At 40.9% G+C, this 25,426-nt stretch overlaps 2 protein-coding genes across 4 annotated transcripts in view; one reads left to right on the forward strand and one right to left on the reverse strand.

The window, feature by feature from the left end:
- The first annotated feature begins 2,335 nt into the window (after nucleotides 1-2,335).
- On the forward strand, nucleotides 2,336-10,987 carry PPIC (peptidylprolyl isomerase C). Of its 2 annotated transcripts, none has more exons than XM_075726312.1 (5): nucleotides 2,336-2,503; nucleotides 6,665-6,778; nucleotides 7,269-7,362; nucleotides 9,015-9,199; nucleotides 10,604-10,987. In XM_075726312.1, the coding sequence occupies exons 1-5, from the start codon at nucleotides 2,336-2,338 to the stop codon at nucleotides 10,730-10,732; spliced, it is 690 nt and encodes a 229-aa protein (XP_075582427.1). In that variant the 3' UTR covers nucleotides 10,733-10,987. The 2 variants fall into 2 exon arrangements, with proteins under 2 accessions (XP_075582427.1, XP_075582428.1); XM_075726313.1 differs by lacking the exon at nucleotides 2,336-2,503 and adding an exon at nucleotides 5,354-5,411 and having other exon boundaries at nucleotides 6,352-6,778.
- A 2,706-nt stretch (nucleotides 10,988-13,693) lies between these two features.
- The window catches only part of SNX24 (sorting nexin 24), a 95,301-nt gene continuing 83,568 nt past the window's right edge, over nucleotides 13,694-25,426 (reverse strand). For both annotated transcript variants that reach the window (XM_075726820.1, XM_075726819.1), the window contains 4 exons: nucleotides 20,958-21,052; nucleotides 19,788-19,820; nucleotides 18,805-18,869; nucleotides 13,694-13,810 (listed from right to left, as the gene is read on the reverse strand). In XM_075726820.1, the coding sequence (XP_075582935.1) occupies nucleotides 13,740-13,810; nucleotides 18,805-18,869; nucleotides 19,788-19,820; nucleotides 20,958-21,052 (264 nt within the window). In that variant the 3' untranslated portion in view covers nucleotides 13,694-13,739. The remainder of the gene's footprint in view (nucleotides 13,811-18,804; nucleotides 18,870-19,787; nucleotides 19,821-20,957; nucleotides 21,053-25,426) is intronic.

Below are 25,426 nucleotides of genomic sequence, written 5' to 3' on the forward strand. Positions count from 1 at the left end.
GCAAGTATTTAGTTAAAGTCCCTAACTATTTTCTAACATATTTGTACAATAATACAGTCCTTTTAAAGTTTATACCCAACTACTGTAACACATCAGTGCATCTTTGGATTTTGTTATATTTCTGCAGTAAATCTTAACTCCAGAGCTAGTCCAACACCATTATTATGCGGTGACGCAACGCAAGGAAGGCAGCTGAATCATAATTTTAAATTCTCAGTACCTTATCAAAATGGCAAAGAAAATAAATACATACCTAGTTTACACTGAGTAAACTCTCATACTCACATACTCCCTGAAAGTGCACGGACATATTGAAGAATCTAGCATGAGACAGAGTAAAGTTTTGGGCCTGCTTTGATATTTAAAGAAGAATGTGCATAGGAAATATAGCAACCACTAACAACGGGATCAAATAAGTACTTTAACCACCTATACACACATGAACTAGCTTTGTTTCCGCACTAAGATGAACAGAACTAATTAGCTACAGGAGAACTGGGTAAATGTCTTGAACCATGCCCTGAAGCTCCAGAGCCCCCAGTGCTGACAGTAAGTCCCCACAGGCAGGGCTTTGGTAAAGTCCTCACTCAGATTCACAAAATGCCAGCACAAAAGTCAGGTGCCAACGTTAAGTCCTAGATTAGTCCAGCTGGTTCTTTGACTGAGGAGCTACAACTGCAGATATTTGACACCTCTTGAGGAAAGAGGATCTATTTGTGCCAGTCATCAATTAAGCAAGATGATCATTTGGCGTTTCTGCTCATGTGCTATGTCATGTGGAATCAGTAACCACCGCTCTCTGCTGTGCCTGGGACATCAGTTTTTACTACAGTCACCTGATGAGAAATCTCACTGCACTCAGATGCACTACTGTAGGCAGCATGTGGGGCAGAATGGAAAGCAGCAGCAAAGTGACATCCCCTGCAAAAAACAGACTATGACCAATCTATAGTCAAAGGTATGCATTAGGGTATGTCTATGGTACCTTTCAGTTTGGATCAGGACTGCACTTTTGAATCTTTCATCTTTGAATTTTTAATCTTTCCAACACCCCCACTTACTGTGCTTTGGTTCTCAAGGCAGAGAGGTCTTGCCACGCACAAACTAGATTCCTGTCAGATGAAAGTAAACCAGATGTGTTCCAGGAGCATGCCCGGCACTCTTCAACTGCTAGTGGGCATTTGGTCAGCTGGACAGGCCGCCTGAAAAGCACACACTGCAGATACCAACTTTTCAGCACCAACTATTGCGTCTACTACTTGCTAACTGAGGTACAGTCTCACGCGGAGAGGCTTGGCGGCAATGAAGGTGTGGATGTGGCAGTGCAGAGCTTATTCTCCCTCAGGCACCCCACCCGAGCTCTGGGCTGGCTTTGCAATCAGCACCAAACTCTCTACATAGGTGCTATGCCAAATACCCAGAAACACAGCGCTGCCGAGTTTAATCCTGAGTCACTGCCAGCCTCCTGCTTGCAGTGTATCTGTGTCTACTAATTATTTTTCTTTCGTTTGCTGGCACTTGGGAAGCCACAGATTTCACTGTGTCCTAGAACTCGCAAATTTTCTAGGGACTGCAGCAGCACCACGATTTGCAACATGTCCTGAATGCAAACGATTTTTGAGAAGGTAGCGGGGGTCAGCGTCAAAGCTAATTTGCTAGACCGAGATCCCTCTTCCCTATCTTGGTAGGCGATGGCTTGGGAAAGACATTTGCGTTCGATGAAATTCTTTTGGCGCGGTTCCTTGCTGTTCAAGGCCGGGGTGCTGCTCGGGTGCCAAGCCGTGAACCTCTACTGCCGAGGTAAAGGAAACTACGAGCGTCACAAGAGCCAGGCCTCCTGCTTCTCCTCAGCACGCTGAATACCCCGAAGATGAAAGATCAGCGACCCACTCTGAAAATCCCCTGAACATCTGCTATTTCGGCTACTTCACCCACTTGCGGGGCCTGGCTGCCGCCCCAGGCGGGGTGCTGAGCCCCTTACCAGCAACTCCAGACGCGCCTGGCGAGGCCGAGTCCCCGGGGAGGCCACGCAGCCTCCCGCCCCCACAAGGAACAGGCACCGTGACCCACCCCCCGGCATTTGTAACCCCCCAAACCCAGCCTTCCGTCCGGGGCTCACCCTGGCAGCCCCCCGTACCCAAGAAGCAGGAAAACCGCGTTCGGAAGGGAGCGGCGGAGCGCGTAGGCAGCGGCCGCCGCCGCCTCTCTCCCCGCGGCCCTCAGCCCACGCAGGCTCCCGCAGCGCCTCGCCCCTCCCATCCACCCTGCCAAGTGCAGCAGGGCCAGCGCCGGCCGCCGCTCGGATGGGTGACCGCCCCGCCGGCCCCCCCGCCACATGGCGCGGGAGGAGCCGGCCGGCGGCGGGCGCAGGCGCCGCAGCGCTCGCCTCAGCGCCATGGGCCGCGGGGGGCCGGCGGCGGTCCTGGGCGCTGTCGCTTGCCTTTGCTTCCTGGCCCCGGCGGCTGAGGCCTTCAAGAAGAGGGGACCCAGCGTGACAGCCAAGGTGACTCTCGCCCGCGGCCGGGGCGGCCCCGCCGACCGGGGAGCCTCGCCGGCCTGGAGTCGGGGGGGGGGTGGGTGGGTGGTGAGGGGGCCGCGGCGTCTCCTTCGGCGGGCCCCGTTTCTCCCGGCAGCTCCGCGGCCGGTGCCGGCGGCTGCTGGCAGGGCGGGGGCCGGCTGCCTGCCCCTGCCCCTGCCCCTGCCCCTGCCCCTGCCCCTGCCCCTGCCCCTGCCCTGCCCCTGCCCCTGCCCTGCCCCGCTCCGGTAGCGGGAAGCCGGGCCCTGACGGCTCGCTCCTTCCCGGGCCGGGTTGCGGGCAGAAGGGAGGCCCTTGCCGGGAGTCGGGTTTGGGGCGCGCTTGGCCAAATGCCTCAACTTTCCCGTTTCACGAGCGTTTCGGCTTGGTTTTCCTTTTTCAACCCCTTTGGGCATACCCCCTTCCTGTAGGCGCTGGCACACTTCAGACTTGCAGTTAAGCTAAGCCCGCCTCCGGCTTACGGAAAGGGTAACTTTAAAATTCCGAATTGCATCCCTGCTTCTGCGGCCTCTGCTGTCGCCACGGGCCGTTTTGGGCTGCGTGGTGGTGCCCGCACTGCGCCGAGCGCTGGGGTTTTCACCGCTCCGCGGCTCAGTTGCGCTGCGCCTGTTTTTTGGCCCCCCCCCCCCCCGGTCTTGGCTGAAACTCTCGGTGTTGGGAGCTGTCATTTTATTGCCCCCTTGTTTCCCGCTCCCTCCATCCTTCCTGCCCGCGACAGGCTCGGGCACCTCAGTTGGTTAGAACATGGCGCTGATAACGCCAAGGTCACGGGTTCAATCCCTGCTCACTGCAGGGGGGTTGGGCTCGTTGATCTCTCAAGGTCCCTTCCAACCCGAAGCATTCTATGATTCTGTGATTCTTTACCAACCCTGATGGCATCGTGGTGCCTCAGACGGAGCTGCGGACCGGGGTCGGCGCGGCTCGGCGTCGCGGGCCCCCGTCACGGGCCAGGCGGGCTTTGGGCCGAGGCTCCTGCGGTACTTGCAGATGGCGTTGGCCAACAGACGGAGTTGCGGGCCGTGCCGCCTGCCAGCGCGATGTGGTTTCCCCTGGCTATTGCAACGCACCTGCATCTCTTTCCAAAAAGCTTTTGCTGGTGCAAAGGAGGTGGGATGTCTAGTCCGGCTTTGGATAAAGTAGGGATTAGATGTTTCTGCCCCCAAGTACCTTGCCACCTGCACCCAAAAGCGAGTGCCGTGCCCCTGGTGAAGGATGCCTGCGCCCGTCAAAGCGTGACAGGGCAAGGCAGGGCCAGAGCTGCTTCCTCTGGCATGGCCTCGGCTTCCTGAGCCACAGGCGGTACCTTTGTCTCCGAACTTCATTGCCACCATTGTCTATGGCTGCCTACAGTTTCAATGCCATGGACTTCTAGTCCATGAATTTGATTTTTTTTGGGGGGGGGGGTAAATCTCATACACTTTGGCTTCCAAATCACCTTCTGGCAATGTATTCCAGTTTAATTATGCATAAAGTACTTTGCTTCTTCAGACCTTCTGCCTGGGATTTAATTTTATGCCCTTTCCTGATTCTTACGTTGTGGGACGTAGAGAATTGCAGCTGCCAATTTTGCTTGTCCAGGCCAGTCGTAACTTTACAGAACTCATCACATCATATCAGTTTTCTCTCTTCCAGCTTGCATAGGTTGATTTAATCTTTCTTCAAATAAAAGGTATTCCAGATCTTTAGGCATCTGTGCCCCTCTTTTCTCCACATTTTCTAGGTTGGTTTTATCATTCTGCGATAGAGAAGCCAGAATTACATGTGGCACGTGGGGTGTGAATGCACAGTACAGGTGTATACCATGGCATAATTATGTCCATGTCGTGTCCTTATCCATTTTTAATTATTTCTAACATTCATTTGCCTTCTCTGACCTTCACAAGCCCAGAGCCAAGCTTTTCATCAAACTGCTCACAGTGACTCTGGATGTCTTTTCTGAGTAGTAGCCAACTTAGGACCCCTTGTTGTGGTTGTATAATCCTCTTCCACATGCAGTATTTTGCATTTGTTGGAGTTCATTTGTCATTATATTACCTGGTCTCTAGGAGTCGTGAGATCTTTGTTTCACAGTCAACTCCCCACCCCCCCCAACTGAATACTCTTGGCTGTTTTTTCATTTTGATATACACCATCGTGCGTAAATTATATATGAACATGTTTGTGAGAAACAGCCACTCTTACTGGTGCACTCTTTTTCATTTCAGTCTTGAAATACTGCAAATTGTAAATAAGATTAAATATTTATATAAATATAAATAAGACTGAAAATGTACAGCATTTATTTTCTTTAAGAGTTTTTGGTGAAGAATCTGGCCAGATGTTTTTTGAGACTGCTGTGTTGACCAGCTCACTAGTGTCTACATGCTTACTGACTTTCCAGAGAACCTGAGGAAATATGCTTACGAGAACATGGCTTCTTTACGCAAGAATGGCATCTGGGGCTACCAGATATTTCCGTATCTGATTTCCTGGCCAGAAGTATGCACAGACACGTTATGTGGTGCATAATTAGGAAGCACAGAGCTGTCCAAAAGTTACAAAGCGTGTAGCACAGGTCTGTGGAGTGCTAATACGAAGCCAGGAATTTACTGTTTGTTCACAAATGCAGAATAAGCCAAAGCAATGCTTTTTGGAAGTACTGGGTTTGCAGCTTAGGCAAGCAGGTCTGCCATGAACGAAGCCTTTGGGTTGGGTTATATATCATTATATCATATAATATATGATGGACTTGTCTCCGTGTGCGTTGTGAAAGTGTTTGATGTTACTGTTCTCTGGGGTCACTGGTAGCCTCAGTTGTGTTACTTATATATGCTTATATATGCTTATATATTTCAGGCAGTCCTTCTACTAGGACAACATTTCCAGGCAAAATAAGGTGCGTTTAGAAAACAGGCAGGCAATACCCCTTACCTAGATAACCCTGGCAGCAAAATTCAGAGAGGTATGTTTGTAAAAATGTTAAGAAGTTAGTGAAAGTGTGCTGTTAATACTTTGGGAGCCACACATCTAAGAAAGTATGTTATTTAGTGCCAAGTGCCAAGGAAATGAATGAGGTGTATCAAAAGGAATTTTATTTTCTTTATAGAGCTTTTATAGCGTTAGCCAAAAGTTCAACAGTCAAAACCACATGGAAGATCAAGAAATGGTAGAAACATTTAGAAGGAGAGCGTGAAAGAGACATTCACATTGGAGAGACTGTGGTCATTTATTATCATTATTGGACTAATTTCTTAGCGTTGCAGACAAGTAATATTTGGTCGAGTGCCACAAGGAACAGCAAATACCACATCATAGGAATACACATTGCTGTTTCCTAGAAGTTGTAATAGTCTTTATGTAACTTTTTCAGAACTTCAAAATGCCTCATTTCCTGACAGCTGTTCCTGTTTTCAGTAATTGTTGGAACATTTTTGCACATTCAAATATGCATTCATATGTTCTGAACGATATTAAAATGCTTTGTAACTCATTTGCCTTTTTGAAGTTGCTTTTTAGCAACATCTACGTTGAAGCATTTAGGCAATCAGCTGAATAATGTAGCCTGGTTATTTGTCTATCAGGTTTCATATTTAGGAAAGCAACTCCTTCCTTGAGCTGTACGATTTTCCTCCCACTGTTTGTCAATTTAATGAAATTTAGGCTTTTGCATATACTTAATCACATACATACTAATGCCTAGAATAGTGGTGATTATGAGTGGGTAGCAAACTATCATTTGTGGGGAGTGTCAGTACTATAGTTCCTTCTTATTGTTCCCTGCACTGCAGTAGCGTCGTCGTTTTTCCTTACTTTCATGTTTCATCTTTTCTGTACAGCTTTAAAGACCTGCATGTCTGGGAATAATCTTCTTGAACACTACCTTCAAACTTGTGATACAGCAGTCTCACTGAGCCCTTAAAAGCAGTAAGAATCGAAACGTATAGTCACCAGTTCTCAAACAGGTTTCTGCATAATCTGATCTTGGTAGCTCTGAAAGGATTTTTCTTAAACAGCACCCTTAAGAATTGAAGGATACTATTAATATAGACCAGCCAGAAGCAGTTTCTTACCACCTTATGCTTTCAAAAGCTTGGCCTTTTTGTTGCGTTCATGTTTGTATCACTTTTTTCTCTTCACAAAAATGTTCAGGTGTTCTTTGATGTGAAGATTGGAGACAAAGATGTTGGCAGAATTGTAATTGGATTGTTTGGAAAAGTTGTCCCAAAGACTGTGGAGAACTTCATTGTGCTGGCAACTGGAGAAGTATGTTCGCAGTTTTCTTCCACTGTGTACTGAAGTTCGGATTGGGAAGTAAATATTTGTTTAATGCTGTTTCAATGGTGAACTGTCAATCTTAACTCAGTGGAGCCTGTGCAAGAGTGTCATCCCCAAGGCTGTGCGCTGGTGTGTGTCTTCTCAGGTCCTTGGGGCTTGGTTCACAACATGTACTTATGAGATGTTGGATATGACCATCTCAATCTGTCTCAGCGATGCAGATCTAGCACGTAGAGGTACTGTGGTCAGATACCAGTCAAAGAAAGACAATTGCTGTGATCACCAGAATAATACCTGCTTTGTGGCAGTGCAGCCCAGCTGCATTCACCTGCATCTCAGTTTAATTTGTTTCTTGCCAGTATTTGTCTCTGGTGGTGGTAGATTCTGTGAAATATGTCCATTCACCATATGCCTATTTCCATATGACTCTATAGAACTGGGTGTTTTATTCATTTAAAGAATTATTTCATTTTCTTAGAGAGGATATGGATACAAAGGAAGTAAATTTCATCGTGTGATCAAAGACTTCATGATTCAAGGAGGAGACTTTACAGCTGGAGATGGATCAGGAGGTAACATGCTTAGTATCTTCCAGGTTTCCTTTCCTTTCTTCAAATGTCTGCTGAAAAGATGGGCAAAACAGCATATTCCCTCATTCTTTCAGCTCCCATAAATGAAAAAAAAAACAAAACAAACATTTGTTTTAGAGCATCTAGTACTTTTCTAAGCATCTTGGAATATAAGCTGCAGTTATTTGGATTACCTGATGACAAGTATGTGTAGAGCTTCCTTTGTCCTCAATTTTTGCAGATAGCTCTTTTCTGTCTGTGACTTGTCCTCATTCAAGAAGCATGGCTTTGCGTGGTGGGCTGGAGCCACGTGACCAGCTGAGCTGCTCCTACAACATACTGTCTCCAAAAGATGGATGTCTCCACCCTTCCCCTGCTCTGGCTTTGTGACAGCGCTCCTTCCCTGAGGCACTCACTGATTACATGTATACGTGAACCAATTCAAGTCATCCAGCAGAAAACTAATCCGTGATGAAACAGTGAAAGCGCGTAGAGGGAAGGCAGGTAGGGAAGGAGTAGGCTGTCCTCTCTGCCCTCAGCTCAGCCAGTTCTGTGGAACCTTCTGAAATGTGCTATGAGAGGGAATTTCAGAATGGGTAGGGAAATTAGAAAATGGGGATCATGTCCCTTTTTTCTCTTACTAAATTTAAAACCGTAATGGTGGTGTGAGTTCTGGCTGTGTGTATCACTTCTCCCTCCTGAGCCTCCAGAAGACCAGTTCAGTCCACTAAGGAGTGCAATCCCAGTGCAGCATCTCTTGCATTGCATGCATTCTGGCTTCTGATTTCTTCTCTTCCTTTACACGTGCATTCTTCACATGCTATGATTTGAACTGTCTGCGTACAATGTTAGTGATTTCCCCACTAGGACAGAATGGAAAACACAAGTTCCTTTTCCTTGCAGTGAACAATGGCTAACGTACCAAAGACACAGTTTTAGCATTAAAGGTTGGCAGTATTTGTTTGCCTGCTAATACTGTGTATTGGGATAGTATCTGGCGAGCAGTGTCCCCATTGTGCTAGGCACTGTACAAATAAAGAATGAGAGACAGCCTTCTCTTTTCAAAGTGATGGTGGTTTAAACATGACTCAAATGTTTTCTCTTCTGAACTATTTTAGAAACATCAAAATCCTTATGTAATGATCGTACAAATCCACACCAAGTCTTTTAGGCTAACTTCCATTTGGTCTTCAGGTATTTATAAACATGTTTAAAGCAATTTCTTATTAGGAGGAAAAGTGGTAAAACTAAAGACTAAAAATGTCACAAAACATGGCAACCTTATTTTTAGTGGCCATAATTATGTAATTTAAATTTGTTGAACAGGATGAAGTATACTATTGTTCAGTGGTGTATGTAAGCAGGACCTTTGAAGGTACTCTGCTTGCTTGTTAAATTCAAAGGATGAAGCATCATCAGCTTTAAATATTCTCTCCTTAAATGTGGTGTTTTAGCTTATCTTTTTATTTACACACAAAATGCTTTTACTTGCGGAATCACTGATGATTGAACAGTGCTGTTGAAGATTTATTGTTTCAGTAAGCACAGCAAGTCCTGAATTTACACTTCGTTTTTCCCATTTTTGAACAGAGGGTTTTTTTCATTTCATTTTTTCTAAAAAGAATCTTATTTTTTTTTCTTATTTTTTGTCATAGGAAGAAGCATCTATGGAAAAAGATTTCCAGATGAGAACTTCAAGCTCAAACACTATGGAATTGGATGGGTTAGCATGGCTAATTCTGGCCCAGACACCAACGGATCCCAGTTCTTCATCAGTGTGACAAAGCCTTCCTGGTTAGATGGAAAACATGTAGTATTTGGCAAAGTCCTTGATGGAATGGTAAGCTAAAAGTAGTGGCAAGATTAATCCAAGAAAATCTGGACAAATTCTGCCACGTTATATCTGTGTTAGCGTAACTTACACTATTGTGGTTCGAAACAGTTGAGTGTTTATCTAATACGTACACAGTAGGAAACAATTGTGAAGAGCCTGGAGCTGGATGATGTAGAACTCAAATAGCAAATGGTGACTGCAGAAATGGAAACTTAAATCATGCCTTTGGCTTTCACAGCTCTTGTTTCAGACCACTAACCACTGAAATCAACACTGACACGTTTGCAGATTACAGGTGGAGTAAGTTCAGGTCCCCCTTACACTAATGCTGTTAGCCATGAAATAATTGTATTTCTACAAGCTAAAATCTAATTTTGTAGCATGTGTTAGTTATGGATAACACTTTCACTGTTACGGTTTTTAGAAGCATGTGAATATAAAGTATACAAACACATATATTCAGATCTGTTTAAAAAGAAAAAAAAATCTAGTTCATTCTGTCAAACTGCACACAGCTGCAAAGCTGATTAAAGGCCAAATAGAATTTAAGTTTAAAAATGGTACTTCCAACTGATTATACTTTTAGTAGTCTGGTTTTCATCTTAAATTATTCCATTTAATCTGTGTTTTGAAAGGAATGGGGTAAACATGAACTGCTGCACTGACCAGTTCTTTGAGGAGTTTGAAAACCTCATCAGAGCACTTGGCCCCCATTCCTGCATTCATATGGAATTAAATTCTCATGAGCTACAGTAGTAGCTGAAAATTTTTGAGGAGAGACTTAGACTAAGTTTCAGTTTAGTTAGATTAGTAGACAAATATCCAAAGCCAGGTAGTCAATATTCCTAACCAAGTTTTATCCTTCAGAAATACTACTTTAATTAGTTGCCTGGTGTGAGGCTGGTAGTTTACCTGTACCTGTCTGGCTGGAGGGCATGGTACCACACTTAAAGCGTGAGAGTGTGTGTGTCTTAGACTAAAGGTAAAAGCAATCATCAGCTTTCTTCAAGCACAGTTATGCTATACGATCAGAAAAATATTTACTGCTCATCCTTCATGATCTTTGGATTCACTTTCTGCTCATAGGCTACAGATAAACCCTGCATGTGCTAGGTCGATCAGCTGAAAGGGTATTTTCAGTTGCCCCTTCACAGTATTTTTGCTGGCTGAAAGTTTTTATAGAAGGGCAGGCAGCCTTCTGTATGCTTCTGTCAACTGTGTGTGGGTTGCAGAGTGGCATAACTGCTAACGTGTAGAAAAAAAAAAAAAAAAAAGCATGTGGGAATTCAACAGGGTAAAGGTCTTTGTTCAGAAGTTGCTTAATAAATAGTAATGCTAGGAGCACCTGGTCCCAGACTTGAGCCACTGGACCTTCCTTGGCTAAACTGAACTTTTTTTTTTTTTTAACAGTCTGTGGTACACTCGATAGAACTCCAGCAGACGGATGAACATGACCGGCCCCTTGAAGACTGTGTGATTGTGAACAGTGGCAAAATAGCTGTAAAAGAACCATTTGTAGTTGAAGTAGGTGACTGGTGAGACCAACAGACAGAATGGAAAGTAAAACTTAATCACTTTTCTTTAAGACCTGTTTTTGACCGATCTCAACTATACATTGAGTTTTCCCCTCAAAACATGAGGCTATATTTAGATGGTATGTATCATTTGCCAAATATATTAAAGATATGACCATTTCTATAACACCTTGATGGAGCTGTCGCTCCTTGAAATTCAAGACGTATCCCACTAAGTCCTAGATCTTGCAGAAGAAGTCTGTCATGAAAAATTTTAGAAGTACTTCTATTCTTTCAAGGTTTGAAGTACAGTAATTTTGTTCTCTGTGGAAATCTTTGCATTATTTGTTTCCGCCTTTTCAACTGAAAACACTATTTTCTGTAACAGTATCAGCATTTTTAAAAATGGAAAAAAAATAAAAAACAGAAGTGTTTTGAATAAATAAACTTCGATTTCAAATAAATACTTACTGAAGAGCTTTTTTTATTTCCCCCTGCAAAGGCCTTTTTTCTCACCTCAGTTGATGCTGCAAAATACTCAGGGGGTGCTGCTTTCCAGGAAATAAGGTTGTAAGGTTAGAGCAGGGATGGTAAATTTCCCTAATCTTAATGTGTCAGGATGAAGTCCCTGCTGTCTTTCAAAAAAACACAGTATTCAGATACAATCCTGTAATCAAGAAAGAGCAGCTTTGTCTATTGTTCAGTAAGATCATCAGTTAGAAACTGATTAAAACAGAATTCTTTTTTCCAGCACAGTGAATTTTATAACATCTAGCTAATGTTATTTATGATAAAGCTCAAATGCTTTTTCTTGCAGTATTGCTGTATGTCAGAGATGCAACTTCAGGTTCATTATTTTTGTAATGCTTCTTAAATAACTCTTAAGCTGACAACTTGTAGCTTTTAAACAAGGTCAGCATAGGGTACCACTTAGAGACAGCTGTGTTTGTTTGTTAGGTTCTTCAGTGAGTCACATCATACTCCACAGGAAAGAGAAACTTGAGTTTCCAGTGTTTAGAACTCAAGCTAGGAGAGCCAATGCCAAGATCTGATGAAGGATTCATCCACCTGCACAGCAGGCAGCAGGCCACTTCTCTTTGTAGTGACTAGTGTCCTGGAGCCCACGTGAGGTCTCCAGACTTGGAGCGGTGCCGGGGAAGAGTGAGTACAACAGCACAGAGCTTGTAGATACCTACTGGCACCCCCCTCGCAAGGACACCGGAAAATGCTCTGGCCAGGGGTTTACCTCGGGTCCTCCTGACATGTCATTTGTAGTTGCAGGCGAGCTTCTGCTTGTTCACCATCCACAGTCCTGGCGCCTCTCCTGGGGGTAAATACCGACACTTTTTTTCAGACCTGTGAAAGGATTACTGCCCTCTTTAAAACAGAGCTAGAGGAGAACTTGTGGCGGGCCTATAAATTTGCCTAGTACTAGGCAATCAGACTTCCATTTCACCGCTGTTTATTTTTCCTTCTACTAACTGTTGAAAATAAAATTCTCTGAAAAGCAGCACTGGGAAGCAGTGTTAGGAAGTACAAGCAAGAATGCCTCGGACTCCCTCGCCCAAATAGCTTTCTGCTAGTAGCTGAAAGCTTTCCTGGAGGTTGATCCTGCAGACTGCGTAGACGGTTCTGCTACCTGAACAAGTGCTGCAGTCACAGGCCTGCCTTTTATACAAGTCCCAGCTTTTCACCATCCCCAAGCAGCTTTAAAACAGATTTAGTAGTCAGCAGGAGGCAGCCCATGCGTATCCAGGATCAGACTTCTGTTCGTGTCTAGCTTTGCCATTACCGCTTTTGTGCAATCCCACCCATCCTCTGATGAGCCTGATGACTTACTGGCTGTTCAATTGCACTGAATTTTTTCCCACAAAACATACACTTTTAGAAGCCTACCATGTTCAGATAGCATGGCACTGAGTTTTAAATGAGCGGACACCCAGGTATTTTCTCATGCTTCATCTAGAGCTATCTGTGCGACCCATCTCTGATGACACAAACTCAGAGAAGTGTCTTGTTTGAATAGAAACACACAAAAAAATACACTGCAGCAGTACATTCATGTTTTAGTAATTTATTTTGTAATACCCAGTAGCACACATACAAATTTCCAGTTAAATCTGAACAAATACATATATATAAGCATATATGTATATATATGTAGCAGTTTTAGTTTTGTCATTTTACTACTTAATCATATTCTTGCTTTAGCTTACCACAGAGTTGTATGCTCTGTGTCATAAAATGTTAAGATATGGAATACAGTCTGCAAGTTGATGTGAAGAGTAAACACACATGCAGATTAGATGTCATAACCGAATGGAGATGCATAAATGCCATGTAAAAATCTCCTGGTAGATAAAATAATTCCAACTGAAATCTAGAAAATTTCCTGAGAGAGCGCTATGCATTTCAGAATGTGGAAGCATGTGTTCCAATGGAAACTCTCCATACACCTGCATTGGCTCTTTTGCAACCTGATATTAAGGAGCAGATTCAAAATAATTTAAGAAAAAAATGAACAAAATACTTTAAGTTGCTTTCAATTTCTTCTTGCTTTAATTTTTTTTTTTTTTTTTTTGGCAATTTCTCATACACTCTCTTCAGTGCCAGCACTTTCAATCCATCCACTGCCAGCAATGGGTAATGTGCTGGGAAAAATCCTGGTGCAAAAAGGTTTAGTGTAATTTATGATAGAAATTATAGAAATAATTAGTAAAGCTTTCAATTCTTTTCAAAGGTTAGTGTAATTCAGTGTATGACTTTCAGCTTTTAGTGTTAAATAGCTAGAGCATGTCAATATGTAGAAGGTATAAATAACTTCAATACTGTTGTTTCCATATCTTCTTTTTTTAAAAGCAGCAGTTGTAGTGACACTGATTTTATGTAAAAAGATGTAATGCTTGAACTTAAACTGAAGTTGAGTCTCTTGCTTCTGAGTGTAATTTTCACATCACAGAATTTTATTCCTATTAATTCCATTAAACATGACTTGGAGACTTGCTTCAGCTTCTTCTAGCCACGCATCACTTCTACCTGGGCAGTAAATGAGGATAAAATATTCCATGTAGAATGCCTTCTATAACTACATTTGGAAAGTCATCTGAAAAAAAAGAAAAAAACCTTGCTTTCTTATCTATGTCAGTAAAGTATACATGTTTTTGTGAAACTTTACCAGGTAAGGTCTTGTATAATTTAGGTTACTGCATCACTCAACTGTTTATCCGTGTTCGGGATGTGCTATTAGTAATGCTGTTTCAGCACTAAAGCCACTTTAGTGTAGCACTGGGCATTGCATGAATGCGCTGCCAGATTTGTAGCTTATTGATTTAAAGGGGTGTTCTAATACTTAATGCTGCTAGGCTCCAGCTCTTTATCTGAATCTTTTCTCACAAGGAAGATGGATTACACTGGCAATTCAATTTCTAACAAAATCTCAATATACTTGAAGGAATTCCAAGATTGCTACTGGGAATACTTCAAAGCTGTTTTTCCATTGTGGTTTACAGCAATGTTTGGACTGAGAAGACTTGAGGATGCCTGTACGATCAGAGATGATTATTTGAGGCAGGAAAATTTCAGGCTGTCTAATCAACATAAAATGTCACGTATTACAAAAAGTCATCCTGTAATACCTGAAAGAAAAAAACCCACTATGTTCTTACCACAGATGTAGAGGAAACTGGCACTTAATATTCATGTTAAATTTAGCACGAAAGAATTACCTGATAGAACACAGTAACAGATCCACACAGAGGAATGGCAGGATGTACGTTAACTGGAGTGAAAGTATTTTTCAAATGCACCAACTCCTGTGTTTGTAATGAAGGGTTCACTTAAATTACTGGGCATTAAGAGTAAGAATTTCTGATCACATCTTACTATCTTAAAATTGCTAGTACACTAGGAAATGGGTTTGCCTAGAAGAACAGACTATTTCTGATACAGAACTTTCCACACTAATCAAGTCTTTCCTTCACCTATCAGCCTACAGGATATTCAGAAAGCAGACATGTGACTTTTATAAAAATCATTAGACACTTGATAAATTAGATCACCTACTATGTGTGGGAATCAGGCTTTGCCCCTAATTCTTTTGCTAAAATGATTTTGGAGGTAAAAATAATGAGCGAAAAGTAGATTTGGACTTGGTAAGAAAAAAAAAGATCCTCATTGGCTTAAAGGTGTTATAGGTATTAATAAGGTGATTCCAGTGTATTAAAGATGTTACAAATAGAGATATTTGAGGATGTTTTAAGGAACTAGAACCTCCACCGTAAACAATACATGTATAATTCTTCCCAAATTCTCATATTAACTCATCATTATAAATTACTTGTTAATATTTTTATTCCAATAATGATTCCTCAAGTCCTGCAAGCTCAGCTATCCCAAATCAGCCTTGTAGAATACCCTACGCTCTTGTCATTAATGTTATTAAAAAATACACTTGCAAGGGCAATCTGATACTTTCCTTCTAAATTTCCTTCTAAATTCTAAATTAAATGCTGCAGTTCCAGAACCCAGTTTTTACTGCTTCTTCTATAACATACAGTATATGTAGGAAAATGAGTATTGATTAAAAAAGATACAACTTTACAGCATCAGATTTACTGTGAGACTTTGTTGCTTAAAAAAATCAAGCATATTAATTTAAGTTAAATGTATAAATACACCGAAGCACAGTCTTGCGGATCTGTAATACTAACATGGCTCAAAGAATCACAGAATCATAGAATGCTTTGGGTTGGAAGGGACCTTTAGAGATCACCTAGCCCAACCCCCCTGCAGTGAACAGGGACAGCTTCAACTAGATCAGGTTGCTCAGAGCCCCGTCCAACCTGACCTTGAAGGTTTCTAGGGATGGGGCCTCCACTACCTCTCTGGGCAACCTGTTCCAGTGCTTCACCACCCTCATTGTCAAAAATTTCTTCCTTATATCCAGTCTAAATCTATTCTTTAGTTTAAAACCATTGCTCCTTGTCCTGTCAGAATCGTCAGAACAATTTTCAACCAAGGGACAGTAAATCTGAGATTCCATTTTTTAGTTTCTGAGGTATCATTTTCAATTTACAGCATTTTAGATTTTTCCTTCATTTTTCTTCAAAATAGTATATAATTTTTTTTCCCCACCCCCTCAAAAAGAAGTGGCCACCTTACACAAGTGATGTGCTCATGCACTCAGCCTGTGTTAGATACATCATGAAAAAGGGAGTCTGAAAATCAATGAGGTTTGTAACTATGAATCTTATTTTTGGGAATTTGTCTGGCAACTCAACAATGCTTAAAGTCCAGTCATTAGAATAATGGCAAGACTATATTTTATAAAAACAGTGCAATGAGGGAAAAAAAAAATTGTTCTTTTGAGTATTGTGTCCCAGAAACAACTATCTATTTAATTAAAAACCCACAAATACACACTTTCTTATTTTATGGGAAGATGTTAACACAGGCATTCCTATATCCAGGAAAGACTAACTCCACTTCTGATCCAAACAACTGTAATAGTTCACCTTCTTCAAAGAGTACATACAACGAACAGTTATTTGCTAATGGACACTTAACTTTTGGTCATAGTTTGAACAGCCTTGGCTGCTTTTTACAAAGCAATCAGAGTCTATCAAAGTAAGAACTGATCTGAGACAGAAAATTTTAGAAAGCTCACCTATATTTTTCTCTGTGCTGCAAACTAAAAACCAAGAAGAAAAATTAAGGCAATGGTAGTTGTGTAAAAACTTTGTTTCTTTCTAACTGGACTTGAGTCAACTAGTACAGCCTCTAGACTTATGATTTGGTTTTCTTCTTCCTTTTTTGAACTACAACTCACATTCTAATTTGTGTTTTAATTCATTAAGCTAAAGAATAACTTGCAAAGGAATTTGATGTTTTAGGGTCTTCAAATACAAAGAATATTCACCTGCCATATGAAATTCTAAATATTGTGTATCAAGGCCAAAAAATGCCCTGGCAAAAGCCTGAAAAGTCCTTTGTTTCAGATGTCATTAATGTAGCCTACTTATTATTTAAACGTATGCATTAGAAGAGGCTTTTATCTTAATCCAAGTAAAGCACTACTTAAAAGAGTAGTTGCAAAATTCATTATAAAGTTCGTAATGTTTTCAAGAAAAGGGAGCTTAGCCTTGCTGGGAGTACACTTTAGGGAAGGCAGATAAATACCATCACAGAACTGCAAAATCTTGCATAGAAGGCTTACAGCAAAACCTTATATATAGGCTGGAAACATTAAGCACTGCCTTCATTTTTCAGGATAACTGTATATGAAATCCATTTTCTCTCTCAGGAATGGTATGGAATTAAATGATGGTCATAATTTACTCCCTGCTCCCCAGGAATCCAAGTTTGCAATGAAGAGGAGCATTAAACAGTAAGATTAAGACATGCAATGTGCCTCACTAAATATTAGTATAGGCAGCATCTGGACCAGCTTTTAGACAGAGGTAACTGTGGGTGCTTCTGCATTACTGTTGTCACTTTGGTCAGGAGTGACCTTGTGAAGAGACCATCTCCCCTTACGGTGCTTCGGATCATCACTCCAGCCTCAAATGGGCATTCAGTCCACATGACCAGACTATTGCTAAGTCAAAGTAAAAACTAAATAACCCTGTAATGTGTGTTCCAGTGTGGACCTTGGTCACACAGGACCGCTGCACCTGCTGTTTCACTGTAGAATGACAACTTTAAGTTCAGTAGGACTCCATAGGGTCAATACTGTTGGGCCATGCTACTAGCTAGAGCGGACATTACCTGCAAGAGAGATACTTAACCCTCTCAAAATACATGAGCCTAGTCCCTATGGTTTTGAAAAACAGCTTGAAAACCAACAGAATCACAGAATGGTTGCAGCTGGAAGAGAAGACTGGTGGTCATCTGGTCCAGCCCCCTGCTCAAGCATGGACACCTAGAACCAGTTGCCCAGGACTACGTCCAGACAGCTTCTGAGTATCTCCAAGGATGGAGGCTCCACCGCCATTCTGGGCAACCTCTACCAGTGCTCAGTCACCCTCAGAGTGATAAAGTGTTTCCTGATGTTCCTGATGTTCTTGTCCTGCCACTGGGCACCACTAAAACGACCCTGGCTTTCTTTGTCTTCTATACACCCTCCCTTCAGGTATTTATATATATCTTGAGAAAATCTCAAGGAAGTACACTTCATTGGCTAAGAAACTACAAACAAAGAAGTGTTCTTTCGTAAATTTACTCTTAAAAATTTCGTGATTTTCAAGGAAGCTCAAGAACCTGACTCTTGATTTCAACACAGTATTTTGTAAAATCAAACAAAATGCCACATTAAAAAAATAAATCTTAATCTGCAGCTCTGGGAGAAAATTCTCCCTTGAAAGTGTATTACATTTTTAATACAAAATTTAGTAGAAGCAACAGTTCAAACAAGTAAAATGACAAAACTAGAAGGAACACACTACTAAAAATGGTATTTTTTTTTTCCCTGTACACATTTAATTGATGACAGAGGGTAAGTTCTCTGAATTAATAATGTGAAGAACTTTTTATTTAAAAAAAGGGTTTATAACAAGCTATTTCAAACACTCTTTTGAACCATGTATTAAGAGATGAATGCCAACGTAAATGTCCTGTGAAACATCAATTATACTTAAAGTTGACATCCATTTACCACCCCCTCCAAAGAGCTCTAGAGGTTATAAATGATAAGAAATAGTAATAATCCAAATGAAAATACAAACATGCTCACAATAGATCGACTGGTGTTTAGGGAAAAAGCACTTACAAAGGACTGCGCCTCTAAGTTCAAATCCTTCAGGCAAAACAGCCCAAAGGGTCAACAACAAGAAAAGAAAGGCAATGTTCTTCATCTTTTGATTTGAATTCTCAGTAGGTTTGTCTGAGAGAACAACTGGGGGAGAAAATTCCACTCTTTTATAAATCACCCACCCCATTTAGTGTTTTAATGGTTTCTTACACAAGAACTATCGTTTTATTGGCAGGTTATTAGATTTTGGACCAGTGTCATTTGACTAGGCCAGTATTAATAATAATGTGGTTTATGCGGTGCAGGGTCAGATCAGTAAAGTGCTGTTAACAGATGACAGGTTTGATTACCGTTGGCTTTAGGCAAGACATATGGATCCCTTAGGAACAGCAGCACAGGCTGGTGGGACAGTTTGCTGGAAAGGTCAAGAACAGGGATGTCAGTATCAAGGGACAGCAAACAGAATATTCTACAAACTAGCTTTGATAAAGTGAGGTGGTCGAGCTGCGCAGAAGCCATGCCAGTGTGCTTCTGCACAACAGCGCTGCCCAAAAATTTGAGCAGGCTCCATATCCTGGGAGGAAAGCTCACTGCTCCTCAGCCACACAGTGAAACCGTCAATGTGCAGTTGGAAGTGAAGGGGCTGCATCCAGGAGGGCCAGCTTGCAGCTGGCTTTGAGACCTCCTGCTCCCTGGTACTTGGTGTAATGCAGGCTACAGGATCACCTACAACCATACTCCACGGTCTACAGGCTCTTCAGGCCCCCAAACAGACTTGAAATTACACCACGTTCTTCCAGCCCCCAAAGCAGCTGCTGTACATCTCACCCATGGGGTGAAAGTCCTTGGAAGCCCCTCACAGGGCTGTATCCCACCCTGGTCACAGTACAGACATCCTCCCCCAGCCAGTGCCAGCCCTCTCTGCTCTGCTCTGTACATACACATGCCAAGGAGTGCAACCAGATACATACAAAGCTCTATCAAATGCATAGGGGAGAACCCAAACATCTAATTCTTCTGCTAAATCTTCTTGCTACAAAAAATACACCTCAATGGGTAAAAAACATTCCCAGAAATATTTCAGAGCTAGAACTAGTCTATTAGGGTTCTGTCAGGAATTTCTCAATACAAGCTTAAGGATGCACAATTCACACTACAAATGGATGGATCTAGTACAGCTGATGAAACTAGCCATAACATTTAACAAACACATCTAATTTTAATGCTAAGTTACTACTATTGTGTCAACTTCAAGGAACAAATACAGTAAATGCCAATAATTTCAAGTAGTTTATTAATCTGCTGTCCTAGAAAGAGTAGAAATTGAGCTCACCTTGATTCTTCAGATTCTGTTTCATCAAAAGAGCTGCAAGTAAAGTGAGAGGAAACTGATTACAACAAAATTAACTCTACAATAAAAAAACCAAACAAATCCTTTAAAAACCATCAAAGGGAGCAACCTTTTTCTGGTCAGCAAATGCATAAAGCAGTGTGATAAAATGCATGTGGAGATCATACCATTTTACAACGACCACTGCTTGGAAATGACAGCATCCATTTTACTCTAACAGATTCACATGCATATCTATCTATCTATGAAGTGATGGGGTACAGTCCCACTGAGGGTATTGGCTGATGTCATTAACTACAAGTGAAAATTACAAGTCTGTTAGCCTCTGAATCACTCTGGAGACCCTGGGCCACGGACACCAAGTGTAAGAGGGCCTCAAAATTATCTCCACTTTTTTCAACTCGCCTTCTCTCCACTGCAGATCCACACAGCCTCCCCCAAAGTGGAAAAGGACCACACAGCTTTCTGGGAAGCAAGTTCTGGTAACATTGCTGGACTTTCCAACTACGTCAGCTTGCACAGCAAAAGAAATTATTCTCCTTACAAACCTTACAGCTGCAGATGGTAGCAGAGCTTCCAGTTATACTTTTTTGGGTATTCCTGTGGTCATTACACTCATCATAATCATACTAAGATTTCCTTCTCCCACCCTGATCAAGAACCTTTCCCAGGAGAAGGGCAATGGAGTCACTGGGGAAGATGTCTTCAGAAAGGTGAAAGACCTCATTTTCAAACACACAGAGGGAGATCATAAAACGATCACAGAATAAACTTCTATTTTGTCCAGATACTATGAGCATAAAACACATGCAAAAGCTTTCTATGCAACTTTAGTGAGTGTTTATGAATATCTTACAAAATTTATTTCAGTAAATGCCTCAAGATCTATGAGAAAATCATATTTTTCTCATCTAAACTCTTCTTTGCTTTCCAAGAATATTACATTAAACCTCACTTCTGTCTTTGAACAGGCTGCATTTATTTTACCACCTTTGGGGGATATATAAACATACTTAACATGAACCTAATGCCCATTTATTTTACAGTGTTAGAGATGGCTGCAAGACCATTTAAAGTCAATGGCATTGCATCAGCACTGAGTGGATACGGACCTTTTGGCCTCTATGTATTTTTCAGTAAATGAGAGCTTACCCACAGCTTTCTGCTTTTGGCAAGGTAGGTACATGGCGAACGTTCAGGAAATCAAGAAATATTTTAGGGAGCTCTTCATTTTCTAAAATGACCGTCTGCAAAAGAAAAAATCCAAAAGCAAAACAGTAACTCAAGGGTTTTTAATGTTTTAGATATCGCACGCTTTTATTCAAGCTACCAAAACATTTCCCATTTGCAACACTTTTCAACCCTTCTCCATTTTTTTACACCTATTTTGGAGTGCTTCATTTCAATAGGAAAACCACAGTTCTTAATGAATCACATATAAATACATTCAGCTTATCCTACCACATTCTTTTTCACCTGCCATCACTGGTGCTAAGCTAGATAGATGCCTCTCAAGCAGAGATGTCTGATTCTGGAATTAAGTTATTGGCACACTCATTTGTGAATAAAATTCTGGTTATTTAAAACATAAAATAAAGCAGCTACAGCTCAGTGCTTTTGCATTCACCTCACAGAAGACTCCTGTCTGGCACATCAGTAGAAAAAGGAAGTCTCCACTTTTCGTGCAATTTTATTAATGCATGCCTTGGTAAATGCTAACAAGGGAAAATCTTTGCTTGACTTGACAGATCAGCTTACAATGTACTCCTCACATTTGTGCTGTGACTCCTAAGGACAAAGCTCTGACCAAAGAGTTGCTGGCTAGACCTGCCACATTCTTCCACAGCAATGACATAACAGCCAGACTCCATCCTCCTTTGTTTTTCCATTGATAAGATGATTTACAATTTTCAGTAAATTAATTACAAGTACACTTAAAAATATGTAACAAATAAATTAGATGCTTAGGTTCATCATGAAACAATGACTTTTGAAGGAAACAATAGATCTCTGACAGTTTCATAGACGCAGACCAAAAATAATTGCTGATCTTTAATTTGCACGAGACAAACAAAACAGTTCGTAAATTCAACCAATGTCTCACCTGAAAGATTAAGTCCCTATTTATTTACTGTTCATACTGCCATATATTCTAATAACACTGGTACTTCACATGCAAATGAAAGCCACCAGCTCTTCCCTAAAGAGCTTTCCTTCATAAAGGCCTGGATCCAGAGTGAATGTATGCATGGAAGAAACTTCACTAGATTTATAAATAAAATGACTTAGAATCATAGAATCATAGACTTGTACAAGTAAAGCTAGCCATGTTCATCCTGTTCATTTTCACACCCTACGATAAGAGAAACAAAACCTAGAGAATAAACAAGACTGGTGATGGGAAGAAATGTTACTCAGTTTACATTTAGGAAGTAACTTATTCCTGCGTGTGTATTCTTTTACATTACAGTATCACTAGGGAGACACAATGGTATGTAAAGGGTAAAAGGATCGCAAAAAAAATTAGGTTGGAAGAGACATCTAGAGGTCATCTAGATTTTATACCTGGTTTATAGTAAATGGTTTGGTTATTTGTGTAATGAAACCCCAGTTAGTGTAAAAATTATGTAAGATGTGCATAGACTTAAAGAGAGAAACACATTTGAAAACAAAGATATTTGAAAACTGGTTCTTTTTTTATGTTACATTTGCAAATCTGATTTCAGAGTCTACACTTCAACAGCTGAGGCCCTTACTAATGAGTTTGAAAAAAAGAACAGGGAAAAACGCAGCTTTTGAACTTTTCTATTCTAGATTTTAATGGTCTGAAATGTTGGCAAGTGTTAAGCCTTTCAGTTCACCTCTATATGAAGATGCTGCATTAAAAAATGCCACTTCATTTGCATACTGCAAAATCAGCACTCTGCTGCTGCAAAATTTATCCTGTTCTGCATTCAGGTTATGCACAGAGGGAGGGGTGGAGGTGGATGCATATTCAAAGGGTGTGTGAACTGCATAATAATGCCTATGATTTGCTCAAATAAAACCATCTTACTAATTATATGCAATGAAGAACTGCAAAAAGTTGTATAAAGATGTTTAAGGGCATCTGATGCTTATGTGCAACCTTATACTTACACCTACTGACAGCTTTTTCCAAAAGCTGAGCTGCCTGCTGAGGCTGCTGAACAGAACAGTGATTGTCAGGGAAGAAGAGAAGGATCCATCATTGTGTAAAAGGAAACCTCCCGACAGCTCTTAGAAACCTATTTGTTTCTATTTCCACTCACTCAAGATTAATATCTTATGCTATTTCTTTTAGTTTTTTTTCACGACATGCATCAAGTCAACCCAAGCCCTGATAACCCTGCCCTGACCAAATGTATTTCACAAAAAGATGTAAGCAAATAGCATCTGTTTTAGTGTGTTAATCCACATAGTTTGTTAACTGTCAATAACTCTGCTTTGGTGATAAATAAACTTGAAAGTGTAGAATTTGCAGAGAAGCAAAGGCAATTTTGCACTGCATTGTACTTTGGATGCTGCTTCTGTTGATTGGGAATTTTGTCATTTCCAGAATTTTATGAAAGGAGGAATGACTGCATTGAACAAAGGAGGATTTTTCAACTGATGTAATGTAATGTGACATACATTTTAAGGAATTAAAAAATAAATGAAGGTACAAGTTAATTATACTTATAAGGGGGCAAATTATCTTCTGGCTTGCCTTCATTGGCTTCAATACAAAAAAAGACCAGCACATAATCCAGATGTTTGATATACATGGTAGAAGCCAAAGGGAAAGAGAAAAAAAACTAGGAACAACAACAACAAAAAAAAGCCAGCCACACCAGATTAGGTGTGTCTGCCTACCTGCGTTTTCTACCTCTGGTGGTGGCCCAAAGTGGATGTCCAGAGAAAAATGTAAGCATTCTCAACTTCCTATTTAAGTTGTTAAAAAAAATACTCTTAAATCAGAAATAAATGTTATCACAATTGGCTTAATTTACCTGTAACAACCCACAACACAACAGATTTTTTTACTTCTGACTGTAAACTTGATGGTCTTTCAGTAATAGCTGAGCAGAAGAGGAACCAGCAGGTAAAGTCTCTAAATCACCATTTATAATTTGTGATGTAATGTGCTCAACTGTAGCCTTTGTTCAAGTGAATATATGACATTCGCTTGTAAACACGACTACTACCTTGTTTGCTCTACAATTGGAAACTTAAAGATAAATATTTTCAGAGAAATAAAACCCCACAATTAAGTTTGTTAGTAATGTGAACTTCTAATACATCTGAATTCTACCAAGATCATAGCAATGAGTTTCAAATATGGGCCCCAGAGTGCTAAGTAGACTAATTTAAGAAAAAAACCAGCACATGTATTTCCTTCCTAAAATAAATAAAAAAACCCCCAAACTAAAACACCTAACACAACCTCTGGCAAGTGATTTGGGAAGTGACTCCAGAAATACATTTTTCAAACTCATTGATTTCAGCTGAACTAAGAGTATAAGCACCATATTTTCTTAGAAAATCGTAAAGGGTGTTTATCTGTTACTGTCACACTTTAACGAACTACTCCGTGCTTCAGGAAAAAAAAAAACCACAAGGGAAAGCCTGATGTTTACATCAGCAGAAATGTCTTTTTCATCAAACGGGTGCAATTATTATTATGTAACACAAATCACAAAAATCCCAATTTTTCTACCTTATCAGTTTCATAAAATCATGTTCCCTAAGGATGTCATTGATCAGTTGCACATGTTCTTTCAGTGACATCTGAAATACTTAATTGTCGGTTATCTTTTCTCCTTCAGCAAGTAAAATATAGTCACAAAATTGCAAAGGGACTTGTTCTGCCTTAACCTTAGCTAGATGCCATCATGCAGTGGAAAACAGTGCTAAAATATCACAGGATAATGCTCTCCAACAAGGGAGACATATAAACAGCATAATGATTTCCCACGAGTTTCCTTTTTAGAAAATTGTCACTAAAGCCAGGGTAAATGGTGACATATCTTCACAGAGGACACTGCGAAATCGAACACTGGCATTCTAGTTAGGTCCAAACCTACTCATCAGCCAATTATAACAGTAACTGAACATCTTGCTGAAAACCTGAACAAGACCACTTTGCTAACCTTAGGAGATCATGCCACAGGAAGGCATCGTTTTCACAGATTTTTATTATTATTGTTGTTGTTGTTTTTAATGAAAAAAGATGTAAAAATTATTTTCTAATAAACATCTATCATACTTTCTCAACGTTGCTGGAACAGCTATTGGAGGGGGAAAAATGACAGTGGGGAGCTGAGTTACAAGATTTTTAAGAGTCCTTACAGACTTTTCTATTCAATCGGGTTTAGTTTGAAATGCTGTACTGCTAGGGTGAAAAAGTTCATGACAGTTTTTCCTCTCTTCACAGGGAAAGATGCTTCACAATACCTAATTCAGTGGTGCAGCTAAAATGGGGGAGAAGAAAATCAATACATTCCAGCTACAGTAAGTAGGCTGGAGTGTCAGTCTCCACTGGGACCAAAACCCACATCTTTTAGAACACTTTACAGTCTATATTCTTCTATTAACCTGCTTTTCCTGAACTGCTTTACACA

The sequence above is a fragment of the Pelecanus crispus genome, chromosome Z (genome assembly GCF_030463565.1).
Source record: "Pelecanus crispus isolate bPelCri1 chromosome Z, bPelCri1.pri, whole genome shotgun sequence".
In the NCBI taxonomy this organism is placed as follows: Eukaryota; Metazoa; Chordata; class Aves; order Pelecaniformes; family Pelecanidae; genus Pelecanus; species Pelecanus crispus.